Source organism: Nerophis lumbriciformis, linkage group LG01, assembly GCF_033978685.3.
Source record: "Nerophis lumbriciformis linkage group LG01, RoL_Nlum_v2.1, whole genome shotgun sequence".
NCBI lineage: Eukaryota > Metazoa > Chordata > Actinopteri > Syngnathiformes > Syngnathidae > Nerophis > Nerophis lumbriciformis.
The window spans coordinates 52,783,018-52,803,751 of NC_084548.2; the positions used below are offsets into that span (position 1 = coordinate 52,783,018).

A 20,734-nucleotide genomic window follows, 5' to 3' on the forward strand; every position below is an offset into this window, starting at 1 on the left:
AACAAAGCCAATAATGCAATTTTTGTGGTACCCTTTATTTAGGAAAGTATCGAAAAGTACTGAAAAGTATCGGAATAATTTTGATACTGGTACCGGTACCAAAATATTGGTATCGGGACAACACTAGTAGAAACTCCATACAACATGCAATGGCATCCTGAGAATGGATTGATTTAAATGGGGCAATAAGATGCACATCAGCCCCCAAATGCATTTATTATGCAGAGGATTCCAACAGAAAACGGAGACATGACAGCATAGCTGCAGCTGCTGACACAAAATAATGGACACTCTGGGAGAGTAAACAACAGCGAGAACAAAAGCAATGTGTGGCAGTAAAAGGAGAAAGGAAGAAAATAAACGGATCCTTATCAGCCTAATTCTGCTGCAGTCGCTCTGACGTTGGTCAATGCAGCGAAATGGAGCTTGTGACGTCACTAATGCAGCAGAGCACCAAGGTTATTATCATAGACTACCATGTAGCACCTCATAGCCCAACAAAACAGTGGTTTAGAAACCCAATAAATCCTCCCTTAACCTCTCCTTCCCTCTTTTCCAGAATGCTCTGGTGCTGTCATCGCCAGACACTAATCCGTGTCCTTGACGAATGCGTCTTATGATAAGTAGTGGCAGGCAATTTTGGGGCATTTCCATTCTGGAGATAATGCACCATGAGAGAGTGAATGAGAGACTGGCTGGAAGTCAAATATGCTGAGGGAGAGAAAAGTTGCAAAGGTGGGAGAAAGATCGATTGGACCAGTAATTTTATTGTCAGATTACATTATACATGCCCCTGCGTTGCTTTTTAAAAAGGTGAATGCATGCATGCTTTTTCTACAGCAATATGTTGGGCACTGCCATCCACGGTGGGACGCAGAGAAAATAGTCTGCTGCACTTTTGACATTGCTGACATATTGCAGCGAGTGCTTGGGCTGCAGACAATGACAGTGAAAGTGACAGCAGAGAGGCGCTGCGGCTCCTTGTATTGCAGGACTGAGTGTCTCTCTCTCTCTCTTTCATGTGCAAAAATACATACAACATGGCTCACAGTTTTAGTCTTGCCTAATGAATTGTGGTAAGGACCTGACATCACTTAAGGTCAATTCAACAAGGGCATGTAATTACTCCCAATGATTCCCAAAGAACAGGCTAATATTTAAGACAAAACCTATTTGAGGATGCTTCCATTAGTTTGAATTGTATAGTGTGTAATGTAAATTATTTGTTCCAGAGTCACACTGCTGCCATCATGGACTAAAGTAAAACGTCTTGCAACAAGGGCTGTCAAAAATATTGCTTTAACCCATGCAATTTACTCAGTGGCCTAGTGGTTAGAGCAGGGGTCACCAACGAGCTGCCTCTATTTTTAAAATTGTATTTATTTACTAGCAAGCTGGTCTCGCTTTGCTCGACATTTTTAATTCTAAGAGAGAAAAAACTCAAATAGAATTTGAAAATCCAAGAAAATATTTTAAAGACGTGGTCTTCACGCGTTTAAATAAATGCATTTATTTTTTTACTTTGCTTCTTATAACTTTCAGAAAGACAATTTTAGAGAAAAAATACAACCTTAAAAATTATTTTAGGATTTTTAAACACATATACCTTTTTACCTTTTAAATTCCTTCCTCTTCTTTCCTGACAATTTAAATCAATGTTCAAGTAAAACATTTTTTTTTATTGTAAAGAATAATAAATCAATTTTAATGTAATTCTTCATTTTAGCCTCTGTTTTTTGGACGAAGAATATTTGTGAAATATTTCTTCAAACTTATTATGATTAAAATTCAAAAAAATTATTCTGGCAAATCTAGAAAATCTGTAGAATCCAATTTAAATCTTATTTCAAAGTATTTTGAATTTCTTTTAAAAAATTTATTCTGGAAAATCTAGAAGAAATAAGGATTTGTCTTTGTTAGAAATATAGCCTGGTCCAATGTGTTATATATTCTAGCAAAGTGCAGATTGGATTTTAACCTATTTAAAACATGTCATCAACATTCTAAAATTAATCTTAATCAGGAAAAATTACTAATGATGTTCCATAAATTCTTGTTTTAATTTTTTCAATAAGATTCAAATTAGCTAGTTTTTCTCTTCTTTTTTTCGGTTGAATTTTGAATTTTAAAGAGTCAAAATTGAAGATAAACTATGTTTCAAAATTTAATTATCATTGTTTTCATGTTTTCTCCTCTTTTAAACCGTTCAATTAAGTGTTTTTTCACCATTTATTCTCTACAAAAAACCTTCCATAAAAAGGAAAAAAATGTACGACGGAATGACAGACAGAAATACCCATTTTTATATATATATAGATTTATTTATTTAGCTACTCGTGTTTAAATCACACTTACATGTAACTTACAAATGACAATATATTTATTTATTTATTTAAGTGTGTATCAAACTGGTAGGCCTTCGCATTACTCAGTACCCAAGAAGTAGCTCTTGGTTTCAAAAAGGTTGGTGACCCCTGGGTTAGAGTGTCCGCCCTGAGATCGGTAGGTTGTGGGTTCAAACCCCGGTCGAGTCATACCAAAGACTATAAAAAATGGGACCCATTACCTCCCTGTTTGGCACTCAGCATCAAGGGTTGGAATTGGGGGTTGAATCACCAAAAATGATTCCCGGGCGCGGCACCGCTGCTGCCCACTGCTCCCCTCACCTCCCAGTGGATGATCAAGGGGATGGGTCAAATACAGAGGACAAATTTCATCACACCTAGTGTGTGTGTGTGACAATCATTGGTACTTTAACGTTAACTTTAATCTGAATAAAATATTGCATTAATAATGTATATACACAGATTAATCATGCAATCTATTTTGACCGCACATTACCTGAAAGGTGGCGCAGGTTATACGGCCAGTAATTAGTTCCCTGCATGCATCAGTGCAAAGATGAGTCAGGAGACTCTGACTAGTGTGCTCGCTGGCAAATGTCACCTCAAAGTAAACCCTGACTGGACTTTTAGATAAAACTCTTAGCATGTTTCGTGCAAAAAAAATGTGGTGCATTCAAGTAAAACGTTTAAAAAATCCCCTACAGTATATGACATTATGACAATGAAATTGTAAGTGTCCAAACTAGGGTACCGGTACTGGTGTGGCTAGCTACAAGATAGCTATATTTTAAGTAATTACCAATGATTGTCACACGCACTAGGTGTGGTGAGATGATCCTCTGCATTTGACCCATCACCCTAACCCCTGGGAGGTGAGGGGAGCAGTGAGCATCAGCGGTGGACGCGCCCGGGAAAGATTTTTGGTGATGTAACCCCCAATTCCAACCTTTGATGCTGAGTGCCAAGCAGGGAGGTAATGGGTCCCATTTTTATAGCCTTTGGTATGACTCGGCCAGGGTTTGAACTCACGAAAGCTCCACTTGCAGAGTGGTGTTTCAATGTTTATACCTCCACATTTACCGTTAGTTTCAAAGCCACAATATGTCCATTCTCTCTCTTCTTTCTCTATTCTGTTTCTGCTTGCAAGTGGTCTGTGCGTGTGTTGATGTTGACCGGTGACATGGTGTGCGCCGTTAGACGCATGAAAAAACAAATGCCGGTATTTTTCAAAAGCAGTATAGTGCCTTTTTTACTTCATTAATATCGCGGTATTTTAATATTAACAGTACACCACCCCAGTCCAAATGTCAGGGTCTTTTTGGAAGTTAATTTAAATTATGCACGCAAGTAATGACTGGTGATTAATCATGATTCATCCACATTCAAAGTGTGATTCATGTAATTTTTTAAAAATCGTTTGACAGCACAAAGGTTATTCTCAATGCTTTATCTTACCAAGACAAAATAATTCCAACAATGTGGTTTAAGCTCCAGCAGTGCATGGAACACATTCCATAAAGGCATGCTTGGAGGGGTTTAGTGTGGAACAACTTGAAAGCCTTGACCTCAACCCCATCACCTTTTGGGGTGAACTCGAGCAAAGGTTGTGAGCCACCAGGTCCAATATCAGCGACCTTTGACCTCACACATGCGCTGGAATGGACATAAATTCCCACAGGCACATTCCAAAACCTTCTAAAAAGTCCTCCCAGAACAGTGGAATCTGCTGAGAGGCCAGCTTGATTATTTTCTCTATAGGTTTATACCATACAAAACTTTGTACATATATGTTTTGCATAATCTTTTCCATGTTTTTCATCGCATAAACATTGTGGGATAAAAGTTACCAGTTCAGTATGAAGATCCAAGCAGTTAATTGGGTTGGAGATTATAGCCTTGTAGCTGCTTCACCGCATGGAAGCCATGATTGCAGCCCTAGCAAGTATATTTAGCACTGCACAGTGCACACTGTATAGTTGAATGGAATTACTCTCTGAACAAACAGACTGGATTTTAAATGTCACTGCACAAAAAGTAAAATTGTCAGTCATGAGTTCAAAATGCAATTAGTCCCCTCTTAAGAACTGCAAGGGCAAATTGGTTCAACTGCATGATGCAGGTTTAGCCTTCAACACATGTAAAATCACATTTCCACATGGTGAAGCTTTTCATAAATCTTTGTCAGTGTTGTTTCACCAGAGAAATCCTGTTGCAAACAACTTATTACTCATCCTCGGAACTCTGTGCCAGGTCTTGCAGCTTTGTTCCACATTCCTTATTGATTATCTGATCCTCCACTACTTTTAAACAGATTACATTCCAACGGGGGTTACAAGTGCCAAAACAAAGCTGCGATATGTAGCACACCCTCTCTGTGTCAATATCCGCTCACCGACGAGCTAACCGAGCAGAAGATGTTGCACTTATCACCGCGTTCTAAAGGTCATGAGATGTGAGGTGTACACATTCAATGGCTGCAGAGAAAAAGCAATATTTAGTACCTCTGAGTTGAAACGGATTGAACAGACGTTACAGGAAATGACCGGACGCTTGGTCTTGACCAGTGGAACTCCGAAGGTGTGGTTGATCACAGCCTTCTGGACTGGGTCCATCTGCCACAGGGAATGGGGAAGGGAGGAGAAAACCAATAAATATGTGAATTGTAATTTAAACATACATCTCATATTATCGGTCTTGTGTTTATTGCATGCTTGACAGCCATGACTTAGGCTGCACGACCACATATAAAGATAATGATTTTCTTCTTTCTGGGTTTCTAATATTTTGGTGTTGTTACTCAGCTACGTGTAATAGTTATGGTGCTCTGTATGATGCACTTCTGCTGTGCACCACTGCAAATAAAGTGTGTGGTTGATTGATTGATTGATTGATTGAATGAAACTTTTATTAGTAGATTGCACAGTTCAGTACATATTCCGTACAATTGACCACTAAATGGTAACACCCGAATAAGTTTTTCAACTTGTTTAAGTCGGGGTCCACGTAAATCAATTCATGGTGGTCGAATAAGACACCAAATAACACGCACTAAATCAGTGTTTTTCAACCACTGTGCCGTGAGATAGAGTCTGGTGTGCCGTGGGAGATTATGTAATTTCACCTAATTGGGTTAAAACTATTTTTTACAAACCAGTAATTATAATCCACAAATATTGTCTCGTTGTTGAGTGTCTGTGCTGTCTACAGCCCGGCAGAGTAACCATGTAATACTCTTCCATGTCAGTAGGTGAAAGCAGGTAACTAATTGCTTGTCGGGAACACGTGTGTGAGACGACGATGGTTTGTCGTGATCCCTATATGCAGACGACAGCGGGAGGCAGCGTGCAGGTAAAAAGGTATCTAATGCCCAAACCAAAAATAAACAAAAGGTGAGTGCCCCTAAGAAAAGGCATTGAAGCTTAGGGATGGCTACACAGAACGGAACTAAAACTGAACTGGCTACAAAGTAAACAAAAACAGAATGCTGGACGACAGCAAAGACTTACAGCGTGTGGAGCACAGATAGTGTTCACAAAGTACATCCGAACATGACACGACAATCAACAATGTCCCCACAAAGAAGGATAGCGTCTGCACAACATAAATAGTCTTGATTGCTAAAACAAAGCAGGTGCGGGAATAACGCTCAAAAGAAGACATGAAATTGCTATAGGAAAACACTAACAAAACAGGAAAAGCCACCAAAATAGGAGCGCAAGACAGGAACTAAAACACTACACAGAGGAAAACAGCAAAAAACTAAAAATAAGTCACGGCGTGATGTGACAGGTGGTGACAGGACACCTACTTTGAGACAAGAGCTAAAGTGATGCATGGTCTGTTATGGTTTAAAGTCATATCCAACAATTGCAAGAATTACTTTTTATTGTCAAAGCGGCTGCTGAGTTTCTATTTTAATGTTTTCTGCTGGTGGTGTGCCTCTGGATTTTTTTCAATGAAAAACATGTGCCTTGGCTCAAACAAGTTGACAAACGCTGCGTAATATAGCAGGTGTAAGCTTTAAAATTAGTGGGCGTGTTGCATGTTATCTACTTAGACTGCGAACTTAATTGATAACAAGTGCAAAAGTGGTAAAGATCGTCCTATTTAAATGAAGATTTAGCGTGTACAACCAGTTGTCACCATGGAGACACTCTTCTTCTACTGCAAACCCATTACATATCATGCGCTAACCTGCAGTGTATTTTTAAACATAGAAGTGCAATCTAGCCAACAGAATCTACATTTTAACTCGCTGAAGGTGTGCTCTGGGAGGCGCTGGGTTGTTCCAGACGCACAATCACAAATGAAAAGATTTTTGTCGGAAGAAGTTTTTTCATATAGGGATATTCCATTGGCGATATACTAACAATAAGTGTTCTATATAATATTAATGAATCTCATATGTTAAAAAAAACTAACACCATTAAAAAAAAAAACACCAACACACATCAAAACAAATCAGTTGAGATCATGTTAATTAGCACCCACAAGTCATCCAGCAGCTATACAATGATAAAAAAACTGCTGACCGGACCATCCATCCATCCATCCATCCATCCATCCATTTTCTTCCGCTTAATCGAGGTCGGTCGCGGGGGAAGCAGCCTAAGCAGATAAGCCCAGACTTCCCTCTACACAGCCACTTCGTCCAGCTCCTCCCAGGGGATCCTGAGGCGTTCCCAGGCCAGCAAGGAGACTATGTCTCCCCAACGTCTCCTGGGTCTTCCCCGTAGCTTCTTACCGGTCGGACATGCCTTAAACACTTCCCCGGGCAGGCGTCCGGGGGGCATCCTGACCAGATTCCCCAACCACCTCATCTGGCTCCTCTCGATGTGGAGGAGCAGCTGCTTTACTTTGAGCTCCTCCCGAATGACAGAGCTTTTCACCCTATCTCTAAGGGAGAGCCCCGTCACCCGACAGAGGAAACTCATATCAGCCGCTTGTACCCCTGATCTTGTTCTTTTCGGTCAGCTCCTTCTTTACCACATTGAATCAATACTGTCAGGTTTGTCCCTGACAGTTTGGTTATGTTTTAGTTTTACCTCAGAGTTTGTCTTTGTTTCCTGCTTTTCTCCCTGAGTGCTGCTTCCCCTCAGCTGCGGCTGATTGGCACCTGGCCACACCTGGTGTCAATCAGCCAGCTACTATTTAAACCTGCCTTGCCATCTAGTCTGTGCTGGAGTATTGTCTACCTGTCCTTGGCAATGTGATTGTCATTACTACTTGTCGTCATAGCGGTAAGCTGTTCCTGATAGCTATTTGGAGTTTGCTTTCTCCTAGCTTCTTGTTTTCCTGTTAGCCAGATCCTGTTAGCCAGATCCTGTTAGCCGTTAGCTATTTCCAGTTTTTCTGTTTTCTGGTTACTGTTTCCATTTTGCCTGTTCCTAGTTCCTGGTTTGTGTTTTTGCCTTATTGTGAACATTAAATCATGTTTTCCTGCACCAAGCCTGCCTTCTCTGCATCTTGGGGTTTGTCACCAACACCTCGTGACAGATACAGTGTCCGCATCACTGCAGACGCTGCCTGTCGATCTCACGATCCCCTCTTCCCTTACTCGTAAACAAGTCTCCAAGGTACTTGAACTCCTCCACTTGGGGCAAAATCTCCTCCCCAACCCGGAGATGGCACAACACCCTTTTCCGGGCGAGAACCATGGACTCGGACTTCGAGGTGCTGATTCTCATCACACTCGGCTGCGAACCAATCCAGTGAGAGCTGAAGATCCTGGCCAGATGAAGCCATCAGGACGATGTTATCTGCAAAAAGCAGTGACCTAGTCCTACAGCCACCAAACCGGATCCCCTCAACGCCCTGACTGTGCCTAGAAATTCTGTCTTCAAAGGTTATGCACAGAATCGGTGACAAAGGGGAGACCTGGCAGAGGCCAACCCTCACTGAAAACGGATCTGACTTACTGCAGGCAATGCGGACTAAGCGCTGACATTGATCATCCACAATCACATACCCCATACTCCCTGAGTACTAATCAAAAGACTTCCCGAGGGACACGGTCGAATACCTTCTCCAAGTCCACAAAGCACATTTAGACTGGTTGGGCAAACTCTAATTCACCCTTAAGGACACTGCCAAGAGTATAGAGCTGGTCCACAGTTCCACGACCAGGACGAAAACCACCATTGCTTCTACTGAATCTGAGGTTTGACTATCTGGCGTAGGCTCCTCTCCAGTACACTTGAATAAACCTTATCGGGAATACTGAATAAACAATATGTGTAATATTTTTATTTCTGACAGTCCAAATATGTTCACAAGCACACAGACAGAGAATTCTCCCTCCATCATTTATCAATGCATTGCAATCACAGACTATGTAACTATGTAAAAAAGGGGGAGATTCGAAAAAGTTTATACTTCTTCCCATTACCCTTTTAAGATATGTTTGATTTTATTTAGTTGTATTTTATTTTCTTAATTAAATTTTCTTTTCTTTTTAGTGAAATAATGATATTGCCATTGAGCACAACGCTGTTCACTGGAGATATGTATGTACTATATGTATGATGTGGAGCTGACTATGATATTTCATTTTTTAATTTTGTATTTATCTCCTTCATTGATGTGCATTGTTGATCAATAGAAAATTAAACTTTAGCAACTAAACACATATTTACACACCTATGCTTGAGAAGGAACAGGATGAAGAAAATCTTATATTTCCTGCCCCCTTCAACATAATAAGTAGTCTTACTTAATGGATAGCCCAGATTCAAAAGCATACAAACCACACAAATACATCCACATATAAAGAAAACAAACAAAAAAACACGAAAAAAAATAAGTGCAAAACTTCATGAAGTACAAACCGAACAAAAAAAGTAATATACAATTCACGAGATGATACAAAACAAATACAAAACCAGACAAAAAATAAGAAAAATAATAAATATAAAGCAAAATGTAGACACTTACGGCTGTCCATATGATCTTATTGTTCTGTCTTTATATATTTTTTTCAATTGGAATATATTTCTACAATCTTTAATCTCATTGTAAAGAGAATTCCATAGTTTAACCCCCACCACTGATATGCACATTTGTTTTAAAGTTGTCCTTGAATGCTGATGTTTGAAATGACCTTTTCTTCTATGCTCTTCATTCTCAGAAGTGATGACAAATATTGTTTGTAAATTTGCTGGTAATGCTTTACTTTTAGCCTTAAACATAACACATAATGTCTGTAACTTTACTAGCTCCTGTAGTTTCAATAAACCAGAATTGATAATCTGCTTTGTGAATAATCCTTATAGCTCTTTTCTGTAGTTGGTACAATGCCTTAATGTTACTCTTATATGTGTTCCCCACATACTCACTAAACAACAACTACGAGCTAAACGTAAATGCAAAAACCGTTTCAGGCTTGATAAATCACACCGTGTCCACTAAATGATTATATTTGTATATCCTCCTCCAATTATAGCGGGCGTTGTGATAATAAGAATATATTCTGCATATACAACAACTTTTGTGTGTGCAGTCGTTAGGGATGATACTCGAAACTGGTTTTCTCGGTTGTTCGATAAGAAAAGAACCGAGTCCTCGGACTCGAATCCCTTTTTGAGAACCGGTACCCGTTATCGGGACCACTATAGTAAAGAAAAAGAGTTGGTTCTTCATTCGAATCCCTTGGAACGAATCCCGTCCCGACCAGAAATGCCCCGTGAGACATCACAAGAAATGACGTCACGTAGCTCAGTCATTAGGCGCAGATAGGGAAAGCAGGAAAAATAATGGACCGGAAAAAGCGCTCCAAAGTGTAATAAAGTTCAAAACAAAAGGTATAATCCAATGAATAACTTTACTGAGAGATTTGAGCAGGGTACAAACACATGACGAACACTTTTACGACCAACCGGAAACATAGCAACCAGGCTAGCAACGCACCTCCTTTACGGCAGCTGTCGCAACGTTCTTAAAGCAACCACAGCACATACATACAGTATATATACAATATACATCTCCCTTTTTTAACTTTTGTTTTTCTTTCCTTGTAAACAATACAAAATCACACTGTATATGTGTTGTCTGTCTAATTATAAATAATGCAGACGAGGCGTGTTGGCTGAGTTCTTGACGTTTACTTTCACAGCGTGCTCATAACCTCATTCTTAGCTGCCGGCGTGGCGACATGCAACAACACTTTTCGGGGCTACCGCGCATGCTCGTCACTCCCGTTGCATGCTGTGTAGTGTAGTTGTTATATTCCCTAGCTCATAACACCACATCTTTCCCCCTATAAAGAAATAATGTTAACTCAATAAAGTGTATTTCTTTTTTTAGCATTGTAACCACATTTGCAAACAACTTTTCTCTTCATAGAATTTTCTTTCCATACAGAAATAAAGTGCAAAAATGTCAAAGCATCATAACAAACAGTTATGTCAAATAGCAGCAGAAGTGCACTTTTTGGAGAGCTGTATTATTTTTTAAGTTTTGTGCCCAAGGGACTGATTTGATTTAACACTATATTATTATTTATACACCTATAGTGATCACAGAGACAGGTTGTTTTTGTGTTACTGTATGTATTTGTTTTTCTGAAAAATCCCACTTAATATACTTTGGGTAACAACAGTCAATATTTTTTTTTTTTTTTTTTTTAGGGGGGTAAAAGTCAATATTTATCTATTTATTAGATTTTATTTTTTTCTTATATAATAAAAGTGAGCTTTTGTTAAACCAAATATTGTGTGTTTTTTTTCCATATACAACAACCTATCTGGACTCGATAAGAGAATCGATAAGTAATCGGTTCGATGAGAGGATTCGATAATAGGCTCGAACTCGATAATTTCTTATCAAACATCATCCCTAGCTGTCGTGTTCTAGTACGTGCAAACCTTTAGTAGGAATATCTCTTTGACTGTGTCAGTTCAAATATGGGTATTATTAGCTGTTAAGTAAAACCTTAGCACGACCACCAATATGTATGTATGTATTCATAATATGTGACCATTGAGTATTTTAAACAACATGGTCATCACGGCGCTTGCGTAGCGCGGTTGGAAGAGTGGCCGTGCCAGCAACCTGAGGATTCCTGGTTCAATCCCCACCTTCTACCAACCTTGTCATGTCCGTACTGTCCTTGAGCAAGACACTTCACCCTTGCTCCTGATAGGTCGTGGTTAGTGCTTTGCATGGCAGCTCCCGCCATCAGTGTGTGAACGGGTGATTGTGGAAATAGTCTCAAAGCGCTTTGAGTACCTTGAAGGTAGAAAAGCGCTATACAAGTATAACCCATTCACTATTTATAATCGTTGACCGCATGTTGCACCTGCTGTTTCCTAGCCAAGCTGGGGATTGTGATCCTGCAATTTCCACTTTCATAGTTGTTGGGTTTCCAGCTGGTTCATCTATCAGCAGCATGCTGTAAAACACCTCATATAAAATTTACTGACTCAGGTTAGGCACCTCTTTTGTGTGTCGTTATATAAGACCCTCCCTTCTCTAGCTCTGTTCCAGATACTAAAGGACACCACTTTTGTTGGACTCCATTCCACTTAATTATCATGCTTGAAGGTGAATTTATCTTGCCATCATTGCTAATTAACTTTAGTGTTAGTCAGGGGAGTCAATAGCTGGTGTGGATTTCTACCACAGGTCTTTTAGCTGAAGGAGGAAGACGTTTAAAAGAGGAAGATGATGTGGCATTGTTTCGGTGAGCAGGAGTTATGGTCTGAGGAAGAAAATGGCTTTGGTGTTGATGTGTTTAAAAATTAAAAGAATGTTCCAGAGAACTTTCCAGATGCGACACAAACCTGACGCGTTGGTGTACTGTAGTTCACAGACAAGAAATTACTCAATTTGGCCCAACACCAAACTTTCCCTTAAGCCATCTCACACATGCTGTCATCTATTCTAGAAAATACCCCTGAACCTTGGCCAGCAGGGACACAGAGAAAGGAGATTTGTGCTCAGACTGCAGAAACAAACAGTGGCTTTCACAAAAAAAAGGGTAAAAATAGAACAACAAGGAGACGGCCAGAGATGTTACATACGTAAACAATAACCCTACCATCTGGATAAGTGCAGGAGAAAAAAAGGATGAATCAGGGTTTATGGACATAGAAAGGAAATAGAACCAAGACAAGAGAATGAGACCCAGGCTGGGCATCTTAATATTAGAAATTCTTATCTTACGTGGCGTTTTCCTATTACTCATGACTGCTGCCATTTCTTTCTTCAGAAATCGACTTAAGAGCACATTTGGACGGGTGGATGCCAAAAAGTACCAACTGCATGGACATACACTATATTGCCAAAAGTATTTGGCCACCCATCCAAATGATCAGAATCAGGTGTCCTAATCACTTTGCCCGGCCACAGGTGTATAAAATCAAGCACTTAGGCATGATGTTGTTCATGCACAAATGTTCTACAAACATTTGTGAAAGAATGGGCCGCTCTCAGGAGCTCAGTGATTTCCAGCATGGAACTGTCATAGGATGCCACCTGTGCAACAAATCCAGTCGTGAAATTTCCTCGCTCCTAAATATTCCAAAGTCAACTGTCGGCTTTATTATAAGAAAATAAAAGAGTTTGGGAACAACAGCAACTCAGCCACTAAGTGGTAGGCCACGTAAACTGACAGAGAGGGGTCAGCGGATGCTGAAGCGCTTAGTGCAAAGACTTTCTGCACAGTCAGTTGCTACAGAGCTCCAAACTTCATGTGACCTTCCAATTAGCCCACGTACAGTACGCAGAGAGCTTCACGGAATGGGTTTCCATGGCCGATGCAGCTGCATCTAAGCCATACATTACCAAGTCCAATGCAAAGCGTCGGATGCAGTGGTGTAAAGCACGTCGCCACTGGACTCTAGAGCAGTGGATGAATGAGTGATGAATCATGCTTTTCCATCTGATGGACGAGTCTGGGTTTGGAGGTTGCCAGGAGAAGGGTACATTTCGAACTGCATTGTGCCGAGTGTGAAATTTGGTGGAGGAAGAATTATGGTGTGGAGTAGTTTTTCAGGAGTCGGGCTTGGCCCCATAGTTCCAGTGAAAATAACTTTAAATGCTCCAGGATACCAAAACATTTTGGACAATTCCATGCTCCCAACCTTGTGGGAACAGTTTGGAGCGGGCCCCTTCCTCTTCCAACATGACTGTGCACCAGTGCACAAAGCAAGGTCCATAAAAGACATGGATGACAGAGTCTGGTGTGAATGAACTTGACTGGCCTGCACAGAGTCCTGACCTGACCTTTGAGATGAATTAGAACGGAGACTGAGAACCATGCCTCACCAATGTGCTTTTGGAAGAATGGTCAAAAGTTCCTATAAACACACTCCGCAACCTTGTGGACAGCCTTCCCAGAAGAGTTGAAGATGTAATAGCTGCAAAAGGGTGACCGACATCACATTAAACCCTATGGGTTAGGAATGGGATGGCACTTCAAGTTCATATGTGAGTCAAGGCAGGTGGCCAAATACTTTTAGCAATATAGTATATGAACAATTATGTATGGTTTCTCCTACACAGCACCATACGTTTTCCTGCAGCCCTCCAAGACGCTGTCAGATGATGCCTCCAGTATTACAAGCAGCATTGTGCAGGTGCGCGTTACAAGCTGTATAAGGCTGTGACCCACCATTGCCTCTCTGGAGAGCGTTTAACAAGAGCTGAGGTAACTGTGCACATGAATTATGGGCTTAAGTCCAGTTCCCTGGGTGGAGGTCAGCTACGATTCATCCAGTCAAATCAGCTGTTAAAAACACTGCGCAGCTGCCATGAGGCCTTTGTGGAGGGGGCGCTCTCACGGCAACCGAAACCAAACGCATATGAAAGTAAACTGTGATCATGTTAGCGGGTTGGGGAAGGACTTAAGATACAAAATATTGATGTTGATGATGTTTATAAGGCCTAAATGTATTATGTCCCTTTGACATGGTCGTAAAATCTTCAATAGCCATGTTGATCGTAGACCTCCATTCATGGGGTTTTATGTTGGGTGTTTTAATGTTTTGAGTGGCATGGGTCTGGACCTGCTTCATATACAAACCCCGTTTCCATATGAGTTGGGAAATTGTGTTAGATGTAAATATAAACGGAATACAATGATTTGAAAATCATTTTCAACCCATATTCAGTTGAATATGCTACAAAGACAACATATTTGATGTTCAAACTGATAAACTTTTTTTTTTTTTTTTTTGCAAATAATCATTAACTTTAGAATTTGATGCCAGCAACACGTGACAAAAAAGTTGGGAAAGGTGGCAATAAATACTGATAAAGTTGAGGAATGCTCATCAAACACTTATTTGGAACATCCCACAGGTGAACAGGCAAATTGGGAACAGGTGGGTGCCACGATTGGGTATGAAAGTAGATTCCATGAAATGCTCAGTCATTCACAAACAAGGATGGGGCGAGGGTCACCACTTTGTCAACAAATGCGTGAGCAAATTGTTGAACAGTTTAAGAAAAACCTTTCTCAACCAGCTATTGCAAGGAATTTAGGGATTTCACCATCTACGGTCCGTAATATCATCAAAGGGTTCAGAGAATCTGGAGAAATCACTGCACGTAAGCAGCTAAGCCTGTGACCTTCGATCCCTCAGGCTGTACTGCATCAACAAGCGACATCAGTGTGTAAAGGATATCACCACATGGGCTCAGGAACACTTCAGAAACCCACTGTCAGTAACTACAGTTGGTCGCTACATCTGTAAGTGCAAGTTAAAACTCTCCTATGCAAGGCGAAAACCGTTTATCAACAACACCCAGAAACGCCGTCGGCTACGCTGGGCCTGAGCTCATCTAAGATGGACTGATACAAAGTGGAAAAGTGTTCTGTGGTCTGACGAGTCCACATTTCAAATTGTTTTTGGAGACTGTGGACGTCGACGTTTACTGAGTGTTGTTAAAAGGAAATGCCATGTAACACAGTGGTGAACATGACCTTTCCCAACTACTTTGGCACGTGTTGCAGCCATGAAATTCTAAGTTAATGATTATTTGCAAAAAAAAAAAAAATGTATGAGTTTGAACATCAAATATCTTGTCTTTGTAGTGCATTCAACTGAATATGGGTTGAAAATGATTTGCAAATCATTGTATTCCGTTTATATTTACATCTAACACAATTTCCCAACTCATATGGAAACGGGGTTTGTATAATACAATATGAGTGTCTTGTCTTTGTAACCCCTAGCGTTTTTGTATTGTCCATATACTGCAGTAATAGTTACATAATGGTAATCAATAACTGTGAGAATGATAAGATGTGTTTTTAGTGGACAAAAATGCTTCTTGGCTTGAAAGTTTATTGTGCCTTTGGATGATAAAGAACATACATTAGTGGGATGAGAAGCACATTATGTGGAAAATCTTCCCTGTTTATGCCAAGCAGGTGATTGCTGATTCTGATTTATATTCATCACTGGGAAAATGAAACTTGTCATCACTGAGGGTCATCCTAGATCTCTTTTGTCGGAGACTGAACTATTCTCCAAGTTGACGACACCCGTTCCAGAGGAGGGGTTTTAATCTGTGACTGTGTCCAGAAATTGAGAGTAGAAAGAACAAAGCGGCCTGCCAAAAAGTCCTGACCTCAACCCAACCGAGCACTTTTGGGTGCAGCATGGGCGTGCTGTTCATGCTAGAGTAACCAACAACAAACATGGTTGACTTGTGATGACTCCTGGTTGAGGAGTGGAATGCCGTCCCACAGCAGTATGTGACCAGGCTGGTGAGCAGCATGAGGAGGAGGTGCCCCAGGCTGTTGTGTAAGTATGGGTTCATGCAACTGTCCATTGCCACTGATCAGACTTGCATCGATCATCCAATGCGCCAGAGAACACCAAAGGTTGCATTGAAGCAGTGAAGCACCACACTTAAATTCATGTTCTTTACAAATGGAGCATTTTGAAAAGTGTCATTTAAGTTAAAAATTGGTTTTGTACCAGGTTATACAAATAAACCTGATAATGTCAGATACATTTCTGCATTCTAATATTTCCTCTAGTGCCGCAAAAGTCATGTTTAACTACCTTGACGGGTACCAATCCACTAAAAAGACATCATTGTAGGGTTGTACGGTATACCGGTATTCTTATAATACCGCGATACTAATGAATCATTTTCGGTACGATACCGTCTCTGAAACGTACCGGTCCTGCACCCACCCCCGCGCCCACATCAAAGTCACGTCGTGACATTGCTTGTTTACGAGCAGACAAGCATGTTCGGCAGCACACAATCACAGAGTACTTCCAAGCAGACACAGAGTGTAGACAGAAAAGGGAGAACGGACGCATTTTGGCTTAAAAACTAACGATAAAGGTGAAGCTATAACAAGTATCATCCCTGCAGGATGAGGAATATCTAAACATGCTTCACTACACACCGTAGCTCACGGTGTGTCGATACTACTCTGATTACGTCAATATTTTTTGGCATCACAACATCTTGTTTCGTTTTTTTAAAATGTATATGATGTTTATAAACTCAGGAAATATGTCCCTGGACACATGAGGACTTTGAATACGACCACTGTATGATCCTGTAACGACTTGGTATCGGATTGTTACCCAAATTTGTAGTATCATCCAAAACTAATGTAAAGTATCAAACAACAGAAGAATAAGCGATTATTACATTTTAACAGAAGTGTAGATAGAACATGTTAAAAGAGAAAGTAAGCAGATATTAACAGTAAATGAACAAGTATATTAATAATTAATTTTCTACCACTTGTCCTTAATAATTTTGACAAAATAATAGAATGATAAATGACACAATATGTTACTGCATATGTCAGCAGACTAATTAGGAGCCTTTGTTTATTTACTTAGAACTAAAAGACAAGTTGTCTAATATGTTCACTATTTTATTTAAGGACTGAGCTGCAATAAGAAACATATGTTTAATGTACCCTAAGATTTTTTATTAAAATAAAGCCAATAATGCAATTTTGTTGTGGTCCCCTTTATTTAGAAAAGTACCGAAAAGTGGCACCAAATTAAAGTACCGAAATAATTTTAGTACCGGTACCAAAATATTGGTATCGTTACCACACTACATTGTGCCCCCAAAGATTTGAAACAGCACAACAAAAGCCTTTTTCATTCTCCAAAACAGAGTTTGTGTCATTTCTGGTTTCCTTTCTTGTCTCTTTATCAAGCAGTTCTTTGCAGCAGACTCCCCTGCAGTGTTTGATCACTTCTAGACAGCAGATTGTTCTGATCGTGTTGAACTTGGGCAACGAGGAACGCTCCCAGTGGCACCGCTCTGGCACTCACACTGAAGTGGATATAGAAGAGACTTTGAAGCACGAGTCGTGCTTGACTTGAGGCCAGATTAAGACACAGCATGGCAACAAAAAAACAAAAAAAACCTCCAATCATTCCCCAGGAGGTGTGTACTCACCTTCATCTCCTCAGGGTCTGTGGAAGCTTGGAGCTGCATCGTTCCTCCTGTGCGTATGTTATTATAAAAGTTGAGTGTTTGGGTCTCAGCCTGGGTGAGACAGAGTGCGTGATGCACTTTCCTCCAAACCACTTGTCAAAGATGGATAGAAAAGCCCTAAAAATAAGACTTGTTGCTAGTGATGCATTGCCATCAAACAGTGTCTCCTGGTCTTTGAGGTGTTGGGATGCTTGTCTCTAAACTCCCTGACAAGTGTCAATACACTTTCTGTCCAGCTTCCTCCTCCTCCTCCTCTCAGCTTTCTTTCAACATGCCCCAATGATTCCCATGGTGTGTGTCCCTCAGTCCGTTCTCCGGTGTCTCCTCCCCCTCTCCTTCTCGCTCCCCTCCTTCAGATGCATAGTTTCGTGCTCTGGATGTGGTCATGGGATTGTGAGTGGGTTTCACTTACTCCCCCCCCATGCATGCCCACCCTTCTGCATGTTCAGCCGTCAATCAAATACAACCAACGCAACTGCAACATTTGCTTTGCCGACCAACTGTTTTTCCTTACTGTCATACCTTACAAGCATAAATGGGTTATACTTGTATAGTGCTTTTCTACCTTCAAGGTACTCAAAGCGCTTTGACACTATTTCCACATTCACCCATTCACACACTGTCAAGTTCTCCAGGTTTTTTCACAGCCGTGCCCAAACTTGAAAGGGCCAGTTGGACTCAGGAAGGACTCAAATGGACAACTCAATCCTTTTTCCTTGTGATTTATTGATGTTTGATTTGAAGCAGTAAAATAAAGTGGGTTATTGGTGTAGATGAATGGATGAACAGAATGAATAGTCGAATAGTAGAGTAGTAGAATAGTTGAATAGCAGAATAGTTGAATAGCTGAATAGGTTGATAACCTTAACCAAACAGAAAAAAAAAACACATTAGTGTTTCATAAACATACATCATAATACATGCTTTGCTTTCCTTTAAATCAATCCAACCAAATTAATTTCCACTGATAGGGCCTAGGTCAGGGGTCGGCAACCCACGGCTCTATGCGGCTCTTTAGCGCCGCCCTAGTGGCTCTCTGGAGCTTTTTCAAAAATGTATGAAAAATGGAAAAAGATGAGGGGAAAAATATATATTTTTTGTTTTAATATGGTTTCTGTAGGAGGACGATCATGACACAAACCTCCCTAATTGTTATAAAGCACACTGTTTATATTAAACATGCTTCACTGATTCGAGTATTTGGCGAGCGCCGTTTTGTCCTACTAATTTTGGCGGTCCTTGAACTCACTGTAGTTTGTTTACATGTATAACCTTCTCTGACTTTCTAGGACATGTTTTATGCCACATCTTTTTCTGTCTCATTTTGTCCTCCAAGCTTTTAACGTTGTGCATGAATCCACAAAGGTGAGTTTTGTTGATGTTATTGACTTGTGTGGAGTGCTAATCAGGTATATTTGGTCACTGCATGACTGCAAGCTAATCGATGCTAACATGCTATTTAGGCTAGCTATATGTACATATTGCATCATTATGCCTCATTTGTAGGTATATTTGAGCTCATTTAGTTTCCTTTAAGTCATCTTAATTCAATGTATATCTCATGACACACTATCTGTATGTAATATGGCTTTTAGTTTTTTGCGGCTCCAGACAGATGTGTTTTTGTATTTTTGGTCCAATATGGCTCTTTCAACATTTTGGGTTGCCGACCCCTGGCCTAGGTTAAAGAATAAATTTAAACATTTCCAACAATATGAATGAAATTAAATTTAAACAATCCATCCTAATTATAAGAATACACTTAAACATCACTGATAACTTTTTAAATTTACTTTCAGTCAACTTAAACAATTTTGTAAACATCAGTGAAATTATCTTCTTTAAACATTCTCCCCAGTGCAATTATCTCCTCTCCCTTGGTTTCCTCACCAGTTGCGTCTTCTGAGTATCCCCACCTTCTACCATCCTATCCGTTGTGTCCTTGGGCAAGACACTTCACCCTTGCTCCTGATGGGTGCTGGTTAGCGCCTTGCATGGCAGCTGCCGCCATCAGTGTGTGAATGTGTGTGTGAATGGGTGAATGTGGAAATAGTATCAAAGCGCTTTGAGTACCTTGAAGGTAGAAAAGCGCTATACAAGTATAACCCATTTATCACTATTATTTACAAACAGTAGCTGTCTTCCTTCCTCTTAGCAGCATGTCAAAGGGGTGACTGACTGAAGCTCAAACATTTTTGAGCATGTGCTCTGAGCGGGTGAACAGGTGAATTCAAGCAAACCAATCTGTTGGTAGCGGGTGGAGATGTTCAGCCCTCAGCTCTCACTGTTGCCCCTTCAGGCCTGAAGTGTGCTCTACAAATCAGTGGTATTTGTGCTGCTCTGTACTTTGACTTGACACACACACATTCACACACACATTCACACGGTGATGGCATTAGCTGCCATGCAAGGTCCTAACCACGACCCATCAGGAGCAAGGGTGAAGTGTCTTGCTCAAGGACGCAACGGACGTGACGAGGTTGGTAGAAGGTGGGGATTGAACCAGGAACCCTTAGGTCCTGGCACGGCCACTCACCTAACCGCGCCACGCCGTCCCCGAGAGAAGAACAAGTTCAAGTATTATGAAAATTACCCTCTGTTACTTTCACTTCACTTTCTCCGGTATCGCTGCATCACTGCAGGACACTGGTGTGACAATTAGAAAAGCTCTGACTAGCTTAAGGAGAAATTGTTTGGTGCCACCTGCTGGTTGGCATGTATTAATATCAAGACACAGTGTTGAACTCTGTCATAGGGAAAATATTGTCTTAAATCTGGGTCAATAGTTTGTCTGCTGGCAGGCAGCATAACATTTAATATTCAAGTGTCTTTATTGCCAATTTATCATGTAACCAAGACACACAGAACATCAAAATGACTCTCTCTGGGGTGCAATTACAATTGTTACAGTCGGCATGGGGGGTCGTGACCCCAGGATGCAGAAGGGCAGGGAAAAT

The 20,734-nt window shown here is 40.6% G+C and overlaps 1 protein-coding gene across 8 annotated transcripts in view; it reads right to left on the reverse strand.

Moving 5' to 3' along the window:
- The window catches only part of znf385a (zinc finger protein 385A), a 176,963-nt gene that overhangs the window by 60,535 nt on the left and 95,694 nt on the right, over positions 1–20,734 (reverse strand). For 6 of the 8 annotated variants that reach the window (XM_061986477.2, XM_061986421.2, XM_061986413.2 and 3 more), the window contains one exon: positions 4,847–4,957. The exons of 1 other annotated variant lie outside the window; for it this stretch is intronic. In XM_061986477.2, the coding sequence (XP_061842461.1) occupies positions 4,847–4,957 (111 nt within the window). Of the gene's footprint in view, positions 1–4,846; positions 4,958–17,738; positions 18,061–20,734 lie in introns of those variants that run through there. One more of the 8 variants, XM_061986469.2, reaches the window with a different exon arrangement.